Source organism: Thunnus thynnus, chromosome 6 (assembly GCF_963924715.1).
Source record: "Thunnus thynnus chromosome 6, fThuThy2.1, whole genome shotgun sequence".
Taxonomy (NCBI): Eukaryota; Metazoa; Chordata; class Actinopteri; order Scombriformes; family Scombridae; genus Thunnus; species Thunnus thynnus.
The window spans coordinates 8687673-8708062 of record NC_089522.1 but is presented as its reverse complement, the minus strand read 5'-3'; the positions used below and the strand labels follow the sequence as shown (position 1 = coordinate 8708062).

The following is a 20390-nucleotide window of genomic DNA, read 5'->3' as shown; positions in this document are numbered from 1 at the left end:
TTGTCTTGCTAATGTCTGCTATAACAGGCACATTTTCAGATCATGTTTGATCTTCATACATCCAGTCATAGTGCATTATAAACTTCAATGTTCAAACTGTCTGATTTGTTTTTTAATTATGAAATCATTTTATGGTTTACTTTCTCTTTGTATGGGACATTCTATGTCTATGTATTGCTTTTTTATGTATTGTTAGACCTTAAATCTTGATAAATCAGATTTCTGCTCAAAACGAACTATCATGTTATTCATTCATTAATCATTCCTTTTCCTGAGCTTTTATCTTGACGGCGAAATGTCTCACTTCCGCTTTTATACCGATATTCATGAGAGCAGGTTGATACAAGTCTAGCCCGCACTCTGACGTCACCGGACCATGATTTTCGCGCGCAAGCTACTTACCGGGGTCAATGACAGATCGTCACAGTCTGTAATGATCTTAAATAACAGAGTATTAGGTTTATGCCTTCTAAAGTTGATGTTTTTTTTAAATCCAAATCAGCCCCTTCAATTTTCTCCGAACTATATCTAGACTGTTTTATCTGCAGTGTGACTTTTAGGAAACCTGACACCTGTCCTGTCATCCAGTGTAGTCTACACAAAACATTTGTGCACACATGCATGCTCATGAATTGAATTGTTTATTCTATTGGTATATACACACACACACGCACACACAGCATCATTACATGGTTATAATCAGTCTCATGGGCAGCAAGATGTCCAGTCCAGGATCCCATTTCAAATAGACGAGAAAATTAATTAAACAGAATAACCTGAACCCTAATGAATGAATGCTCATATTCACCTCAAGACTGAATTAAATTCAATGACAAGAAGTTTTACATGGGTATGAGTTAGACCAGAATTTTTAATCTCTCTTCTATTTGATGCAAAAACAAAACTGCATACACATCTTGTCTTATTGTTTAATTGGAAAACAACATTACAGTCAAACTTACAGTCAACCCTGTGACATGTTGTCACAATCAATTTGCAAGACCATTCACTGATAGGGAATGTGTGATGTGAAGAGAAATCTACATTCAGGAAACACTTGCACATGACAAAAAAAAAAAGTGTGACATTTCTGAATACTGATTCAAAGTCTAAACATATCCCGGATAAAACAAACAGAGTGAATTCATGGTTGAATATACAAGGGCACCATTGGTGGTATGCTGTGTTGGTTGGAGCATCAGTAGTTACATGACATTCATCAGGTCACGAAGACATAGTCAGGGTGTTTTTCCTCTTGGAGTCCCTCCTTGGGAACGGCACAAAGCTCTTCACCTCTTTGAAACATAACCCTGCAGACAAAAGGAGAAAACCATTTGTTTTCTGCATGTGCAGCATGTTCACACTGAAATAATAATTTAAACAAAGCTAATAAAAGTATACTGCATGGCATTTTAACATCAATAATTCATTATTGATGACTCCAACATGGTCAGCATGATAAACACTTAAAAGAAAATGTCCACTTAATGCAGTGGTAAAGCATTTGAAAAACATGATAATGACACTTTCCCATTGTTTATTGTATACACAAAAGGACAAGTTTATTACCTCTGTTTATATCTTTCTCATATAGCAACAAAAAGATTTTGTGAAAGGCCTCTATTCTGAGAAATGTAAATATACACAAACAAAACCATAACTGATACTATCACACCTAAATACTGTAATATATGTAATTGTTTTCTCCACATGCTCAAACAGTCATCTCCACATTGATTATATCATGGCAATTTTCTTTCTAATCAATGTTTTTAATTGCTTTTCACTTACGCTTCCATTCGTCCAGGGACAATGTGGCGTTGTCGTGGCTGTCGTCGTATGAAGCAGGCTCAGGAAAGTCATCTGGGTCTCTTAGGCTGTCGAAGTATGGGTGCTCCAGAGCCAGTTCGGCAGTAGGCCTCTCGTCTCCATCCAGAACCAGCATCTTCTCCAGCAGGTCAATACCTGCAAACGGTCAGTGGTACAGAATAATGCGACAATATGATGAAACTTCAAAACCATCAAAGTGTAGAAGTCGTTAAATGTATAAAACATATTTATTGACATTAGTCATATGGGAGGTTGCTGCAACCTTTTCAGAAGAAGGAGATTCAATTCTGTTTATTACAAATGGAACATTATACCTATTTAATTTCATTATTTTTAAGCGCCAAAAGATTAAAATAAAAAATCAGCTGCTGCCAGAGACTTAGAGCATTTTCTCCTGTTCTGACACTGATTGTTTAGAACAGTAAGTGCTTTCATGAACAGGGAGAGTCATTATGGTATAAAATAAATCAGAGACAGAAAGCTGCAGGATTGACATCATACTGTAAGCAAATGAAACAGAGTATTAATAACAAACTGAGGGCACCCCTGAGTGCTATGATGGACCAGCACGGTGGTAGAAGACTAGATGTACTGGTTCAATCTCAAGTGTAATAAAAATGTTAAGATAAACAGTTGCGGACCAGTTGAGTTTAGGAAAACCTGCTGTGGCTGAACTCACCCTTTGTGCTGGCTCTGGGGAACAACGTCGAGAAGTCTTTTCTGGGATAGCGAGGAAGACCCTTAACATAAGTTTTGGCCTGTTTTAAGAGACAAAAGACAAACTGCAGCTCAGACAAGACCAAAACAACATAATAGACACATTGTGATGATATATTCTATGTATGGGTATCACTGTCACCTATATGAAGATGACAAAAAAGGCAATAGGCATTAATCAATAGTTTATGTTCAAAATCAAATGCTTCAAGCTGCTCAAACAAAGGCGTTTCTGTGAAATTCAAATAATAATCCAATCATTTCCCTTTGTTGAAGGGACAGAAACACTGTATTTGAAGTGAACAGTGCCAAGAAGCTTAAGTAAACTGTGATGGGCTTTCATCAATTATCTGTTGGAATAATTTTACACAATACTGAGCCATGAGAGAGATTATCATTAGAGATAGTGTTATGATATGAAAGTGTGAAAAATTACATCAGAAAAAAAAATTAACTGCTTACAAAGATAAAAAAAATATCCATTGAAGCTTTTGATGTGCAGGAATCAACTAAAGAACTCACAAAGCAACCAATGAGCTTTGTTTTTCTTAAATACATGAAATTAATACATAAAGAACTTAACTGATTGGTAAAGACCTGTGTTTAAGTGTGTCATTGACTACGTTTACATGCACAAAATATTCTGTTTTTTGCCCTTATTCCAAAAAAGACAATATTCCCACTAAGCTGTTTACTTGGCTAATGAAAATTAATATTCAGTATTTTCAGGGTCTCCTTCTGCTCCAGTGGGAACGGGAATCACAAGATCTCCACAAGCAGTGAAGCAAACCAGCAAGGTGAAAAACATTAATGAGCTGCTTCCTGATATTTATAAGTGATATTGATATGACTGATACTACACATTTATAGTTACAGGCACATCTAGTACCTAGGTTGTTCCATGATGTTTACTATACTGCTGCATCACCCCAACATCACCGCCAGGATAATAACTAATCCCCTCCATCCCCATCGTGGAGAAGGCATACTCTGCTTTTCCATCCTGCTCTGAACAGCTCTTCACCCTCCTCTCATTCCTCTTCTCTGTCTGCTTTCCTGCTCCAGTATATGTCATTTTCCTGCGCAGGGGTAAACAGGCAAGAGGGCCGCGTGTTGCAAACTGCGGTAAAAACCCCAATTGAGACGTATATTCCAAACGCACTGTATACATGTCCAAGGAAAGCTGCTAAAACCAGAATATCGGCATATCCCACATGTCTTAGTTGGAAAATGCTATATTCGGAATAAGACCTAATTTGGAATATCCAAATGGAATATGACCTGTATCAAATTCAGAGTATTGTCATACTCGGCATAATAGTGGAATATTAGTGTGCATGTAAATGTACTCAAACCAGGATGAAAGTGGCTTTTCCTCTAGTGCCACCCTCAGGACCTTTATATTTTTTCTCCCAGTACTGCCAAAGCTTCAATAATGGCAAAATCTTCAGTGTGTTGTTATTGTTGGATGTAATGTACACTGAAACCTCTAAGGGTTGCTAGTGGGCTTGAAAACATTTAGTGCTGGTAATGTGATTTTCATGGATTTCAGGGGCTGATTTAGTGTACTGTGGACCAAATGATTTGAGAGAAATTAGATATTTTCACTCTCATCTTGGAGAAATAACTGCATATTTGTTTTGATTTTTTGAAATTGCTCAACAGTAAAAGGTGGTGTATATTAGCAAAATATCAGCAATTAAGTGCAGCGATTTCTCAACTCATCTCAGTCACACTGTAGTTTCATGACATACACCTAATGTAATTTGTCCTACCTCTGGACTGTCCAGCTTCTGTATGAACTCTGGTCCAGGCACTCCGGTCACTTTCATGATCTGAGTCAGCTGGTCCATGTCTGGTAGTAAAGGGATTACAGTCAAGGATTTTTAAAGTTGGGATATCCTGGTGGTTCAATAACCAAGTATCCACTCAAAAGCAGTGGAAAGTTGGGTTGCCAAGGAGGTCAACTGGAAGCCACAGTGACAGCTGTATTTACTGGTTGGTGCTATAAATCAGTCATGTGCATCGGGTGCAAAAAATAACTTAAAAAACAAATATAAAACATGCAGAAAAAGTGTGTAATACAGTGCAACAAAAGCAGCATGAGGAAAGAAACTGCTGCTGCCTCATGTAATATCTGTAACTTTTCTGTTTCATTGCATTGCATGCACGAGGTTTACAGCGCCTCACATCAAATAAACCTGTCACTGTTTAGTCAAGTGGCTTTCAATCTCCTTTATTATTACAGCGATTGGATAAACTGATGTTTTAACTATAACTTAGGAATCAAACAGTATATCTACATTTTTGTATACGGACACTTATGTCATTATTTAGTATTACACCAGCTTCAAAAGTTACAAGCTGCAAGACACAGCAGATGAAAGGATACAATCTTTCCCTTTGAAAAGGGTTTTTCCGTTGATCATTTCTGCCATGATACAGCCCACAGACCAGATGTCCACTAGAATAAACACAAAAGGAAAAAAGCATCAGTGAGAATCCAAGCAGAATACACATCCCTAAGAGTGTTTTAAGTTGAGCTCAAATGCACTAGAAATGAGGAAGGAGGCCTATATATGCCAGAGCAAAGTTCCTGTTCACAACGGAGAGAAGAATCTGTTGTGCTGTTTATATCGGGGGAAACTTGATGAGTGATACAGTCCAATGAAGGATGTAAACTTGCCAGAGTGGCTTTCTGTGCTACATTCCATTCTGTAGATGCTGTTCACAAAATGAAAAACCTCTATCTACTAAATCCTGGGAAAGTCAGTTTCACTGTAGTGACAGCTCTGTGATTGTGTCTCAGCACTATCAGGCTGCTGTCAGACCCATCTGTGTCAACTGCTAACAGATTAAAGGGAGGAAAAAAAAAAGATTTATTATAAGAACGACACGCCGTGTAACTTGAAATGTGTTTCATGCATCGGCAACAGGATTATAAAAATCTGCAGACCCATGAAGTACCATACAAGCCACCGCTAAAAGAAAGAAATCATTGTAACTGGAGTTGGGATGTTTTCAGACGACAAACAGCAAACAGTTACAGTTACAGCACCGACAGGCCGACGGAGCACTGAGACAACAGTGAGGACGGAGGTAAGAATATGTAACAGCTACGATTGTCTTGCCAGTCTGGGTGTAGTGCATCCAGTTCAGAATGACCTCAGGTGCCCGGTACCAACGGGTCACCACGTAGCCCGTCATCTCGGCGTCAGTACTGCGAGCCAGCCCGAAGTCCAGGATCTGCATAATAGTAATAGTATTTAAATATTGATATTTTTACATCCTCATTGACATTACCTGTACAAATGTTGTACTATTGTTTCTACATTTTCTGACCCACATTTAAGTAAGCCCCAAGACAAAAACATCTGTCTCGTAACACAAACAACCCTGAGTAAATCCATTTGCTGTTTGCTGCTCAAACTGCAGTATCTTCTTTATTTCCATTACATTCTTCTTTACTCACTAATCCTATCACTTTGCTGCTAAAGCAACCCTATGATTTAAGTTCTGTCGTGTTTTTCAAGTGGAATCTTTAGAAGTACAAACCTTCAGTTCACAGTCTTGGTTCACAGCCAAGTTTCCAGGCTTAAGATCCTGCAAAAGAAAATGAGCTGAGTAATGGTTACTTATTGCACATAGTGATTAACAGCAAATTATAGTGTTTGTATTGAGCAGTATCAATACTGGGGCTGTGAAGAGCTTTGCTGCTTGTAGTTTCCTGTGGTCTAACATGGCTCGGCTGTTTGTCTCAATGTGGGATTTTTAACAGATATTCAGTGGTGTGACTCAAATATAAGCTAACCATAAGACAAACTGTAGCATTTCTGCACAGTCATTCATGAAATACTGTGACGTAATGTATTGGACTGTTAGTGAGTGTGGATAACACCTTCGCTGCTTTAGGAATCACCAGAGTAATAGCGAGGTAACACCTAAACAGAGTGTGCAGGGCCGTATTTTCTTCAGTCATTGTCAGAGCAATAATTTCAAATAATGCTTTGTATCATTTTTGGCAGCATGAGTATGTATAGAAGCTACCACAAAAAGGCCTTTGGGGGTTCCAAGAGAAATAAAAAGCCAACGTCTGCCTGATATACAAGTGTTGTATTGGTCCAACCCTACTTTGCCTATTCCACACACACCCTTAGGTCTTGGCGTTGGTGCTGAAGGGTGTTGCCTAACATTTCTAGACATGCAGTCAGGCATCAGAGAGGAGTGAACTCATCCTACCTGTTGGGGCAGGGTTTGATCTGACATGATAACAATGACAAATTAAGTCAACTTTCTTATGTGTTTCTTTGGAACAAGAAGAAGCGCACGTCTGAGCCAGAACACAAGGTACAAACCTGTCTCTTTATAATATCATGTAAAGGTAAATCTATCATAGATAAATGAAATTCATCCAAAATAGAGCCATTTTTCCACCTATGCTCTAAAGTCAGCTCTCTACCTTCACATTTTGACTTGTACTTACCCTGTGGATGATTCCAGCCTTGTGAATGTACTGCAGAAAAGTAGAGAGAGAGAGCGGGTAGCATTTATATTGCAGTCATATCCAAAATGTATGATATGGTATATAACATTTATTTATTGTGTCATGTATTATATTAATGTAAGTTCCAGACAGCATTTGTTTTAATGGCAATAAAGTTAACTCAAAATAAAGTTTAAACAAAAATACTTTTATGGCATATGGATGGAAATCCATTATATTTTCATAAAGTACATAAAATCTATGCTTCTTCACTTTATTCAAATAGCTTATAATACTTATATGTATATACTGTATGCATTAATCAAAATGCAGACCATTCTCGGCAGTTATTGTAACATATATTAAAATACAGTATAACTCTGGCATGACGGTGCCTTGGAACGCATTTGTTTATTGACTGTAATTATACTAATACTAGAATACTATATATACTATAATACTAATGTACTTCTCGTGCTTCATGATAAAATTCAACCTTTTTTCCTTTGCTCACCCTGAGTCCACAGAGCATCTGATAGACAAGAAACTGGACTTTGTCTTCTGAGAGATGACCTCGCACCTTTGACAGGTCAGTAAACATGTAAGGCATCACCAGGTAGCTGAGAGAAAGAGGAGCAGAAAGAAGCAGAGCAAGGAAGAGGATCAATGATCAATGGAAAGATACCCAGACAGGAAGGAAGATGATTCCCTCCGCTGAGTAGTCCAAACATCATACAAAGCTTTATTGACTAACCAAGAGGCGCAAGAAGAGGTTTTCCTTTGCCTGAGTAAGTCATCCCACTGTTATTTTCCACGCTCTATTAATGCTGTAATCCATCAATTTTCATACTGTCATCGAGGGGATTTAGGGTGCTTGTGTATCTTTGTGTAACTCTCATGTTTATACTGAATAACCTCCAAACAATTATTCCTCTTTATTGTATCCTCCAGTCTAAGTTTGCACTTCCATGTACTCATCTTGCTAGCAGCACTAAATGAAAGCAAAAATATTCCAATGCTATAGCTCTCTATTCCTTTTTTTTACTTTCATATAAAGTTTTGTTAGTTTACAGTTTTACTTTCTGTTCTACATTTCTCTGAAGATGGAGAGACCAATAAGAGCATGACAGAGAACCAGAGTTTTGAACAATCTTCACTGAAAAGCACAACTGTTTTTTAGCCCCATGTTTTAAATTTTTCATGTAAAAGCCACATTACACAGTACTAAAGTACCTGTTGAATTGCTTACATTATTAACTATACTTGATAAGTTTATTTTACCATCTAAAGTTCCTTCATCAAGACCTCAAATTCTGTCAGTTTTAGGCTTTAATCTCTGCATAAAATGTATTTGTATCCTGATGCATCAGTAATTACTATATCAGTCTGCAGCAGATTATTCTTCATGCCAAACTCTAAAGGATACTCAATATGGCCAAAAGTATGTGGACACTCCTATATGGGGCTGTTATTCATGGCTAGGTCCGTTAGTTCCAGTTAACAGGAATCTTATCTTAGGTGCTTCCACCTTTGTAGCATCAGTTTGAGGAAAGTCCTTTACTCTTTCAACAACACAATACTCCTGTGCACAAAGCCAGGTCCATAGAGAAATGGTTTTCAGAGTTCGGTATGGAAACCTTGACTGGCCTGCACAGACACCTGACCTCAGCCCCATCCAGTGCCTTCGGGATGAATCTGAACTCCGTCTTAAGAGCTAGGCCTTATTGCCCAACATCAGTGGCTGACCTCAGTAATGCTCTTGAGGCTAAATGAGAGCAAATCCCTGCAGCCAAGTCATAAAATCTTGTGGAAAGCCTTCCTAGAAGATTGCAGGTTCTTACAGTAATATGTTGATGCCCATGGTTTGGGATGACATGTCAACATTCATACATGGGTGTAATATTTGAGTGTCCACATGTTTTTTGGCCATATATAGTATGACATGACAGGTGGACTTTGCTTCGTACATTCAACAGTTTCTGTCCAGTGCTTATACCTTAAGCAAATGACCAAATACATTTCCATACTTGTCCAGACTTTCCAGAACCTGGTCTTGAAAGTCTTCAAATATTATGAGGGCATGATGCATATCAGACCATAACTAGTAAAACCACCTCAATACGGACCTCAATAAACATATGAACAGAGTAACCAAATATGCTCCTGTCAGAGAGGTGAGAGGAGAATGTATGCCAAATACATTTTGCTCTCATCACTCTGAAGACTGACTTACTGCTCAGCCTACAAAACAGAAAACAATCACTGTTCTCAGTGGCTCTGCAGTCCTGTAGGTAGTACTCCTCCAGGTGAATACTAATCCTGCAGATCATCAGAGGTGTTTCCTGTGTCTGCCTGAGGGTCTTGATAGTAAGCCAAACAATACTCACAAGTCCTGAAAGTCATCAAGGCCCGAGGCAGGTGTAAACACATCAAGAAGTCCTATAACCTAGTTGGAATGAAAGAGGGAGGTGACAAATACAGAGAAATAGGAGCAGAGGTGTGAGGTTCATGTTAATTCATCTTAGTATTTACAGTATACTGTCATATCTGAAATGCACAATAGTGATGCAGTTTCAAGAATGTAAAAACTACAGTCTGTTAAAGGAAGCAGTGGATGTGTTGGGTTAAAAAGTGCTCACATTTTCATGCTTCATGTGTTTGAGCAGTCGGAGTTCCCGGTAAGCTCTCTTAGCAAATATCTCTGACTGGAAGGGCCTGTGGAGCTTCTTGATGGCCACTTTCTCTTTAGTCTTCTCATTCAGTGTTGAGCTGTAAAGGAAAAAGAAGTTTTACACTCTGAGTCTACATGTGCCTCCTAGTTTCACTATGATTTCACTTTTCTCCTCTTTTGAAGTTATCTGTACTGTGTGAAAATGACAGCGGACGGTCTATTTTAAGGTTTTAACAGTCACTGAGAAGTTCTGTGTGATATCAAATGCAACAGCACAGACGTTCTCAGATGGAGGTACTGTACGTGCAACTCATTCTCTCGCTGAGTGGGGGTCTGTGGTTTATTCAGTGTGAGCATCTAAATGTTTGGCAGCTGATTACGTGCATGTTTGCAGTGATCTGCAGGGCACTGAATCGTAGGAGGGAAGGCTTGTTAGGCTATTTGGAGCCACATCCACCAACACATATTACACAAATCACTTGTGCATAATGTTTTGGACGAAGATGAACGGATGTAGTAATTACAGTCAGTTGCATGCAGCAGCTGGTCCATGCCAGACAAGACAAACACAGTAGTTATGAAACTGTTGATGATGTTTCAGTTTATAATTTCCTTTTCTTCATTTGGTTGCAATTTTCTTCAAGATGGTTTATGAGAGATGTGTAATTTGGTGGTTGCTTTATCCCAGTTCATCAGATGGTGCATCTTTTAAAGGTCAGACATTATAAGCTTTAACAGCCCATACTGTAACTACTCCCACACTGTAAATGCTTAAAACCCTGGCAACCATTGTCAGCAGGCCAATCTCTGCTGCTCTGACAACACGAGCATTGTCCTATTTTTCTGAAAAAAACGTATTATATCCAGCATCTGTTCAATGACATTACAAACTTACACCATTCATGGTAATACAATCTGCAAAAATGTATACGTTATAGTGTGGGTAATGAAATTTAAAAGTGGAGTTTGTGGTGTGCTCTGGTGGTTTGGTGTTCCACAGTTATGAGATAAAAGCACAGCAATGGCAGAGCTCCAAGGTCATGTCCTTCATAATATTTTGGGAATTTGGGAGGGTTTGATAATATGACGAGGTGTTTACGTTCTATAATTACACACATATTACACACGTTGGGTTTTTAAGGCTGATTATGATATAGTTTAGATTAAATATCACAGAATTTCACTTCTTGAATCAAATTTGACTAAAATTAATTCAGTATTCTCCATGAGAATTACGCACATATAAGACTGCAATACGGGAAGTTTAAATTTTACACATTAATAAGTGAAATGTATTTTTTAATACTACTGCAGTAGAACATTTCACACAGTTTAGTTGGTGGCTTGTAAAAAATGGTTGTACGTTGGTGGAGCTCTGCTGGGGAACTTTGACTCACTCCATTATTTCTAAAATCTTGGCTACAGCCCTGAGTGCTGGTTTCAAATCCAAGTGTGTTTGTATGATGATACTATAAACCTGACTGAAGAGATGTCTGTATGTCAACTGTAAACATGTTTCAACTTGTGATGCAATCTGGATTTTATGGACATCCTTTTCAGAAGACTTTTTCCATTTTTGATATATTCTAATGGGATATCAGCAAGCTTAATTCATCATATATCATATCACGAATATAATGTATCATAAATATAGCAACACACTTGCAGCAGTAGAGGACCTAAACGCTGATTTTACGTATCCAGTCAGCTGGATAAACACAGGAATGCGTTTACTACAACGAACATGTAGCCTACATATTACAGCAGCGTGCTGTCACTGAAAGCTGAATTTTGACGCCTGACTCCCTACATGTATGTATATCCTAAAATAACTTAATCTCATTTCTGTACCACGTATGTTATTACATGTAAATACATGTAGACATATATGCAAAAATATACAAAATGTTACGTTTCTATATGAATATGTATTACGCAGTATGCACATCATCTATATCTGTAGTTTCCACTGTGTATGTAGCTTGAATGAGCATATAGAAATGAAAGTGCAAAGTGGCCATCTTTACTATTGACTTTCATGTAATGAGTGCAGATGTCCCATAGTTGCATATACACTATTTTTTACACAGATATATGTTTGAAAGGTGTTATGAGTGTCTTCGTGTTGACACATGATGCATGCTGTTAGGATGTTATGAGGTGTCAGTGTTAGTTAGGACTTTGTAACGTGATTTAGCTGTCTGCGGGGCTGACAGTGTGTTGGTGGGGACTACAGGATATAAACCAGGCCCACCGCGGGCTGCATGTAGCTAACAGTAGTGGGGTGTTTTTAACACACGGTCCAGTCAGTCCCAGCTACGACACACACTTGATGCAGCTTCCAGTAAATGAGACTCACCACACAGAGCCGTACGCGCCGGTCCCTATCTGCCGGAGCCGTGTGTATTTCTCCGGGACTTCCCACAGCGTGCTGTTGATCTCCTCACGGTGGAACTGAACCCGATCGTCCATGATGAAGAGGAGAATGCGACGCCAGGAAAAAACACATACGCACACACACTCACACTTCTCCCTCCTTCTTCTGTACGCCTGTCACTTGTTAGGAAGGTAAAGTAAAATACGGCTCAGAAACCCAACAATACACCTACTTCTTACTTCCGTTAGGGGTTTTCAAAATAATGCTTTACTGCGTGGGAGAGAAAACAAATCATTGAATCATAGATCTCTGCTCACGTGTTTCAAGGTGTATATAAAACACTCTGCTTAATAATAACTTGAGTCTGAGATGGTTTTTCCTGAAAAAAAAAATCGATTATCTTGTTAAAAGCCTTAAAATGACATCTCCTTCTTATTCGTTAACAATTCAGAATCTATGAATATGCAAACATTGTTCATTTCAGAAGTTAAACTGCTGGATATAAGATGTCTTTGCCTCCAGTTGACTGACTGTCTGTCTGGTCTGGCAAATCTGAAATGAAACAGCGGTTCCTCAAAGCATTGATCCAATAAGATTAGCCAATCAGCGCCAGGGGCGGGACTAACCTCATTATCAAGGTGTTGTAAAAGGTGTGTCAGCTGGAACCAAGGACGAGGAAAACTAGGTAGTGCTGATGAAATATGGATCAAGATTATGTAACTGCATTGCCTAATTCTCGAATCAAATGTTTTCAGAAACATATTTTAGTGCTCTACTAAAATAAACTAGTTGTGATGTCACAAAGCATGCTCGTAGGCCCTCCTCTTAAAATTAGATTTTCAGTGAGCACAGAGAAACTTTTAACTTCAGCAGATGAATGTGAAAACAGCCTTCTGGTGTCAAACTCTGAACATACGTCATTCTGAACAGTGAAGCTTAAACATTCAACAGTATGAACAAGAAGAACAAGAAGAATGTCCTCGTCCTGTATGACTAGCTTTAATTTGTAATTGAGCCTTTGTCAGTCTAATATTAATAATGATGCCATAAAAATTACATTTAAAGAAAAAAAAGACTCTCCAATAGCTAAATGCACTCTGCACACACGACCTTACTTAGTAATGTTTTTAATTTTGCTTGTTTTATAAGATTCTCATTTAATTTTTTCTCAATTTCATTTTAAGAAAAGCTTAATAAGCAAATTTCAGTATTCATGAAACTGAACTTTATTGTGGAGGAAGCACTTCCGGTGTGAAGTGTCTCATATGAGCTTCACGCAGTAGCACGGTAAACCACAGCCACTGTTAGTGTAGATAACGTGTTAAGTAGCCTGGAGGACTACACTCATGTTGCCTCATAGTCTTCCCAATTCTCAGGAAAACACTCCTCTACAAAAAGCTTAATCCACCGTGTGGAAAACAACCAAATGCTGTAAACACTGTACAAATCATCAGATCCCAGTGTGAAAAATCAGACAGCTTGCTTGCTGAAACATGTCAATATGACTCGATTTTGCTCCCGCCCACACATAGTAGGTGTTACTTGTCATGAATAATTGCCGTACATTGCCAGAAGTTAATGAATCATGACAGCCTTCTCAAGGCTTTCACACTTACAGACAAAAAAAACATGGATACTAAGCCCACAGATTTTGACTTTGTACACAAATATAGGTTTATTCTCAAAATAATAAATGATCCATATCTATGAATCCTTTTTCAGTTATAACCCCTCACAGATTTACATTATATTTTAGTGTTAGCACCACATTACAAAAAGACTAATCCTAGCTTTGGGTGCAGCAGTAAACATTTGTGTAAAGGAACATTTCTCCTTGGAAGCAAGGACACCCAGAAGACTGTTCACAAACTTGTGCTGCTCCGTTGGCAGTCAACACAAGACTGACCTTGTACATTCAGTGATGGTGTGTTTTTTCTTCCCATCTGGATGAGCATGAGTGACACAGAACAGTTCTCAGTTATCACAATGGCACTTATCATTACCAATTTCCACCGAATTGCTGTGGAGTTGTGAAAGTGTCTGTGTGATAATCGGCTCCATGTCAACCCAGTTTCAGTCTTTTTTTCTTCTTCTTTTTGTCAGATCAGGTGGGGACTCAATGCTCAGAAAACCAAGTGTACATATGTTTATGTGTGTTTTGAACTGGGTGGGGGCCACAGTTATTTGAGTAGGGTGGATGATTGAATGGTTATTTTGACAATAAAAGTGAATTCGTATTTATCTCCTATGTTAGTCTCATATCAGTTCTCTGTGAAGGTACTATTAGAAATAATATTATTCAGTAAGAGAAAATGGCCCACATAAAATCTGATGAAATGATTATATACTAAAAAAAAAGAAGAAAAAAAGAAGTTTAGGTAATACTCAGTGGTATTCATCTGTAATGTCTCTTTGGGATTTGAGGCAATGCAGCTCTCATATTTTGGGGGCAGTTTTTTTAAATGAAAAAGGGATGATGTGAGTGTTCTTACTGTTTTTAAGTAAAGTAAGATTTTTACTGTTGGATGACACACAATGACCATAATATATCTGTGGAGGGGGTTGAAAGGGTTATGGATCAATACCAGTGACTCAGCCATTACTTGGCCAGCTGCTGAACTTTCTGGCTCTCAGAACTCAAGTTTCCAGCCTACTCTGTTTTGGAAAGAAAGCATCAAACCTACTGAGGTTTCAAGACCTCATCTAAACCAGTTTCTGTTTAGTTATGTGATTAGCAAAGCAGACTGTCCCTGAGGAGGTTCAAACAGTAACATTAGTTTTCCCATGACAAAGAAAACCACGAATAACAATAGGTCTACTTATTAGGTTTTTTGTGAAGCTGTCAACCACGTCAGCAGATGGAATTTGTTTAGTTGAGCAATGAGAGATGCTTGAGATGCAGCTGAATGCAGGAAGAGGACTTTAAGTTAGCTACTATTTCCAAGATAAAGAATGTAGCCTACTACACACTCAGGATTTAGTGTCATAAAGTGGCTGAACTGGTGATATGTTGCTGAGCAGGTTTTGACTCCTACAACACCAATGATACATATTGTACTTAAAGTTATTAAGTTAAAGTTACATTTAACAGGAGTTTATATTATATATAATATTGAATAGGCGTATATGCAGCCATACTAGCATTTTTTTGAGGCTGTACTTAGGCACAGCAGAGGTTTGAGCTACATGCTAATGTCAGAATGCTAACACGCTGATTTTTAGCAGATATAATATTTACCATATTCACCGTCTTAGATCAGTGCATTAGCTTGCTAACATTTGACAATTATCACAAAACACAAAGTATAGTTTTGCAGGCATTAAACAAAAAGTAGCCTATTCTGACCTGATGATGCTAGAGGAAGTTAAGAGATCACCAAAGTGATTACATTTCATTTTGAGGGGGACACAGTCCATCCAGTAGTTGAGACATTTGACTCAAAAACACGTGAACCTCTCGGTGGCGCTGGGTGACTGATTCTTCCATCTCTGTATTATTATGAAAACCACATTATTGTTTACTTTTTGCTTCCATTTGATGAGTTCTTGTCCCAGGCTGTATAATGTGAAAAATGATCAATGCCACTTTCTGATAAGGCACCATTTATAAAGGCTTTATAGGCTGTAATCAGTGGCTTTATTTATGGTCAATAAATCATACTTACTAACGCTTCATAGATGAGTTATAATCCAGTCCTCTTGTCACTCTGTTGTTGTTTTTATTTACTGAGGTGAAGAAGATATGACACAGGTATGGAAATCATTAATGAAATGTCATCAGTTGCTGCTACCAGCATTACATGACCCTGCCAGACTAAACTGTAGGGGATCTTGGAGCAGCACTTACCCCTGAGGTGCAGTGTGCAGGCAAACTGGAGTGTGGATACGCCAGACCTCACTCCAACCGCTGCCCCATCCATGGGTCAGATTGAGTTGCAGCTGCTGGTCCATCACCCACACCAACGAACCCTGATTTCAAGAACCACATGCTTCACACTTCAATATGTGTGATATATGACAGGTTCTTAGTACTCAACAGGCTTTCTATCATGCTATTGTTTTCAAGTATCCATTAAAAGTGCCTCTTGTTATTTTGAGAGGTGGAGCTGGCGAGGCTGGAGCCAGTCCTCTGGTCTGATGCATTTAGTAAAGGCAACTGGCCTTCCCCTGCCTCCTATGCACTGCACCTCCAAACAGCAATGTAGAAGAGCAAGTTCCCACAGGGTTTCAGTGACAACAAAGAAGTATTGCTTACTCCCGACCAAATCAGAAGGATACTGAGGACAAGAAGGAGGGCAGGAGGTGTTTCATACTGCATGTTGATGATATTTCTTATATGTGTTCTAATAATGTATATCATAAATATTTATTACTTGTTTATAATTCCAGGGCAGGATTCTTCTTCTTCTGAGGATGAGGAGCATCCCAAACTTACCTGTGCAGATAGAGCTTTCACTATCTGCTACCTGTGCCAGGCGGTAGGAAGCTGTCACCACTTGTTCTCCTCTATGTGCAGAAACCAAGATGGTCAAGTTTGTTTCAGGTAAGGTTATGTTTTTATCTGTGTCTCCAATTCAATTGCATTATTAATTGCAATTAATATAAAAATAACAAAATGGATTCCATAAAAGAAAGGAAGGAGAGGAGAAACATTTCTAAATTTTTCTTTTTAATTTTTTTTTATAATTTTGCATCTGTCAATGCATAACATCTAAAATTATCAGCATTAATTTGTTTTGATTTTGATTTGACTCAAGTTAATTTATGTATAGAGCACATTTAAAAACAACAAATGTTGACCAAAGTCTTGTGAATTAAAATCAAATAAAAACACGGCCTAATTATGAGGACCAAAAAGTAAATTAATAAAAGTGTTAACATAAGTGTAACCTTTTACTGTGTGACTGACAGACCGATGATCTGACAGATAGACAGACAGACAAAGCCATCCCTGTAGTCCCTGTAGCGTGTGATGGATTCAATTTAAAAAACTGATTTGTACTTATCAGTGCTTTGGTTTAATGTTTAATAGACAGGAAATGTCCCCCCCCCCGCCTTTACAGTTTACATATTACCCATAACTTTACCAGCAATTTTCAGAAAGTATAATTGATTTTTACTGTACTAAAGCTGATAGCAGTACCTCCATCCATTTTCTAAATGGTGTATCTCATGCAGGTTTGCAGTAACTGGAGCTTCTCACAGCACACAGACAATATTCACCATAACAAATATTGTACATATACAGACAGACTGTAGGAGGAAACTGGAGCGCTCAGAGGAAAGTCTTGCAAACACACCCAGATCTCCAAACAGAAAGGCCCCACCTTAGGTCCAAACCAAGGACCTTTTCCTTGTAAACATTGAGCCACAGTGCAGCAACAGTAACTTCAAAATCAATAGACCTCAGGTGCATTTCAGTTCATAAAACACATTAAAGTCCAGTTTCATGATATGAACCCATGCATGTGGTTTACGATGAGCTCTCTCCTGTAAAGTAACTTTGAAAGAATAATCTACTAATGGCTGGAGCCAATGATCTTCAAAGGACAATTTAGCACCTGGTGCAGACTTAATTTAATAGTCTCACTGTAAAATGAACCAAATGAGCAAAACGTTTCCTTCACCTTGTTATTCACATTGAGTTTGCTACACACCTTGCCAGAAAGTTAACTACACTGTCAGCTATACAGCCACACTGTCCCCCTGTCCTTTGGGTATGTTCACATGATTTATTTCCTTCACTCTACCATAGATGCACACTATAAGTAAGTCTGCATAATTTACATTGTTCTATATAATTACTTTACATACTACCTGCAGTCTAATATATCCAAAATTAAGAAATCCAACCTGACAGACATCTGTTATCTGTCTGCTGTTGCCAATATCGATCATAAATCCATTTGCTCTTCTCTACAGTATTCATATGCAATAAGTCAATCTTTCGGGGTCATTTCCAAAAATAGTTTCAATCAACTGCTTGAAGAGGGCCACTGTCACTCTGTCTGGGTAAATGTCAGTGAAATGCCAAATTTCTGAGATATTTTCAAAGTGTCTGAGCTGCCAAACACAAAGGATTTGATTAAGCTTTAGTGAGCGTATTACATCGGCTTATGTGAGATCACAACACAGAAAGGAAATATATGTTTGTAAGAGTTTATTATATAATGACTGTTGATGCTAGAAATATGGCAGACACACTGATTGTAGAGTAGAGAAGAAGGCGTCTGCCAGCATTATGTGATATAAGAGTAGTTAAAAGGTAAATCAGTTTCCTTTCAAAGGAACTTAATAGTTCAGACTATAATCCAATGATTTTCATGGCATCTGTCAAAATCATACAAAGCCAAATGGATTTAGTGACGTGATGATATGCTTATGCATATTTAATTGACCCTCAGATTGATTGAAATAAACAGTTTATATTATAAAGGCTGCAAACAGCCGCTACAGTCATCTCAATCTATATGGATTTGTGTGAGGTTTAAACAATGAAATGATTATCCGAGCTTTAAACCTGTTTTGAAATTTTAGTATAGCAAGATTATACAGATGGATGGCATCAGCCACCCCTGATCCTACTACGCACGTCTCCCAGTCAAATTCAAGCTCAGTTAGGCCTGTGTGAATAAAAGCCACACATATGGAAAATTGAAGACGTCACCTTCAGGTTGCAGCTCAATACTTTGTGGAAAAGATCTGAATATAGCCCACAAGATGGAGCTAGCGTCTAGCTGTGGGCCACAGGATGAGCTGTTTGTTCCGTGGTGCATTCAGGCCATTAAATCAGATCAGTGACCAGCTTTGTTTAGGCATGGCTGTGTGTACTGCTGAAATCTGCTAATGTCTTAACTGCTTGAAAATAAAATGAAATTGAATGAATGCCTGGTGTTATTTTCATAAAGCCTGTCTCATAAAGGGTCATCCAAAATCCCATATTTGTCCTTGAAATTTGTTTTGATTAAGCTTAAGTTTGAGAATGACCAAGTTTATTCTTAACAAATCAGAAATGTCAAATGCATCACTTCCTCTGTGCAGGATTATTATTCCCAGGAATGATCTTCCAGGCGCTGACTGTGGAGCACTGCAAATATAAAAGCTTTCATAGGATGAATCATTACTCTGCTTTGATAATTGACGACGGCAACAAAGAGACTGACTGAGATAGTAGTAGATGACACATATATTTATGTGAACATGTCACCGAATATTATTTCAAAAGTCAAAGCCTCTGGGCGGCACATTGCATCAGCCTCCTTCATACAGTATGGATCGGTAGATAATAAAATAACATGGCATGTCCTTTATTTTTGCTTGTGATGCACATTCACTGACGTGACTGGTGGCGTGTATGTGACTCAGAACAAGACAGACGAATACGCAAAGACGCATGTATACATCACTGCAAACACACATGTACACACACTGACAGTCAAACAGTTGTACAGACACACACTCTGAGCCTGTGTCTGTCTTTTCCCTCCGTCATTTGTGCTTCAACCCATCTGCCAAAATCCTCTCAAGCAAAATCTGACTTGACATTTTCCGACACTGAATCAGCAGAGAAAGTAGGCTAGCACGTAGAGAATGGGAGCGAGACCTAGGAAGTGAGGGAAGGAGTGAGAGCGGGAGGAAGGAAGCAGCTTGTTCACAAAAGGCCATGGCCAGAGGAAGACATCTATTTGCCCCCCGTGCCACCGGAGCACACGATGGCATTAACCTAATGAGTCTTTACATAGTAATTAAAGTTTCCCCACTGAATGATACTCTCTGTCGCTCTGTACCCAAGGAGAATTAATTATTAGTATCAATCAATGATGTTATCTGTGGGTGTTACTTGGTTAAGAAGGGAGATGGGGCAGACAGTGGCATTTAGCTGTGATTAATGAAGTGACCTTCCCTACAGCCTTGGCTAGGATCTAGAAAAATCTATTCCATTTCAAAGTGACCTCCGTGGGGGATGGCTGGTTGGAACACCCATACACTCAGCATCCAAATGCAACAAAACACACACACACACACACACAAATACGACCTTCACCATGACGAGTGGACAGCGATGTAGATGCAAAACTTCAAAAGTTACTGTCCAAGGAAGTCACGTCTTAGGTTCACTCTCGTATTCAGCTGATTCTGACATGAGACTGAAGATCGTATCGTCATCGTAGCTAAGTTAAGTGCACTGATATTATCCCTCAAAGCCTTTGCACACCATCCACTGGCATGCAAATGTGGTGGCAGTAGTAGTGATGATAATGATATTAATGGGTGCCCAAAGACTTCTCCTAAGAAATTTCCATATTTTGTCC

The 20390-nt window shown here is 38.6% G+C and overlaps 1 protein-coding gene across 1 annotated transcript; it reads right to left on the bottom strand.

Moving 5' to 3' along the window:
• Positions 1-915: 915 nt before the first annotated feature.
• mapk13 (mitogen-activated protein kinase 13) lies at positions 916-12562 on the bottom strand. The gene is made up of 12 exons (XM_067591523.1): positions 12061-12562; positions 9670-9799; positions 9418-9476; positions 7545-7650; positions 7031-7060; positions 6103-6150; positions 5679-5793; positions 4940-5011; positions 4323-4402; positions 2510-2588; positions 1792-1965; positions 916-1310 (listed from the first exon to the last, which is right to left on the bottom strand). Exons 1-12 carry the CDS (start codon positions 12171-12173, stop codon positions 1225-1227), a joined length of 1092 nt encoding a protein of 363 aa, XP_067447624.1. The 5' UTR covers positions 12174-12562; the 3' UTR covers positions 916-1224.
• Positions 12563-20390: the final 7828 nt, after the last annotated feature.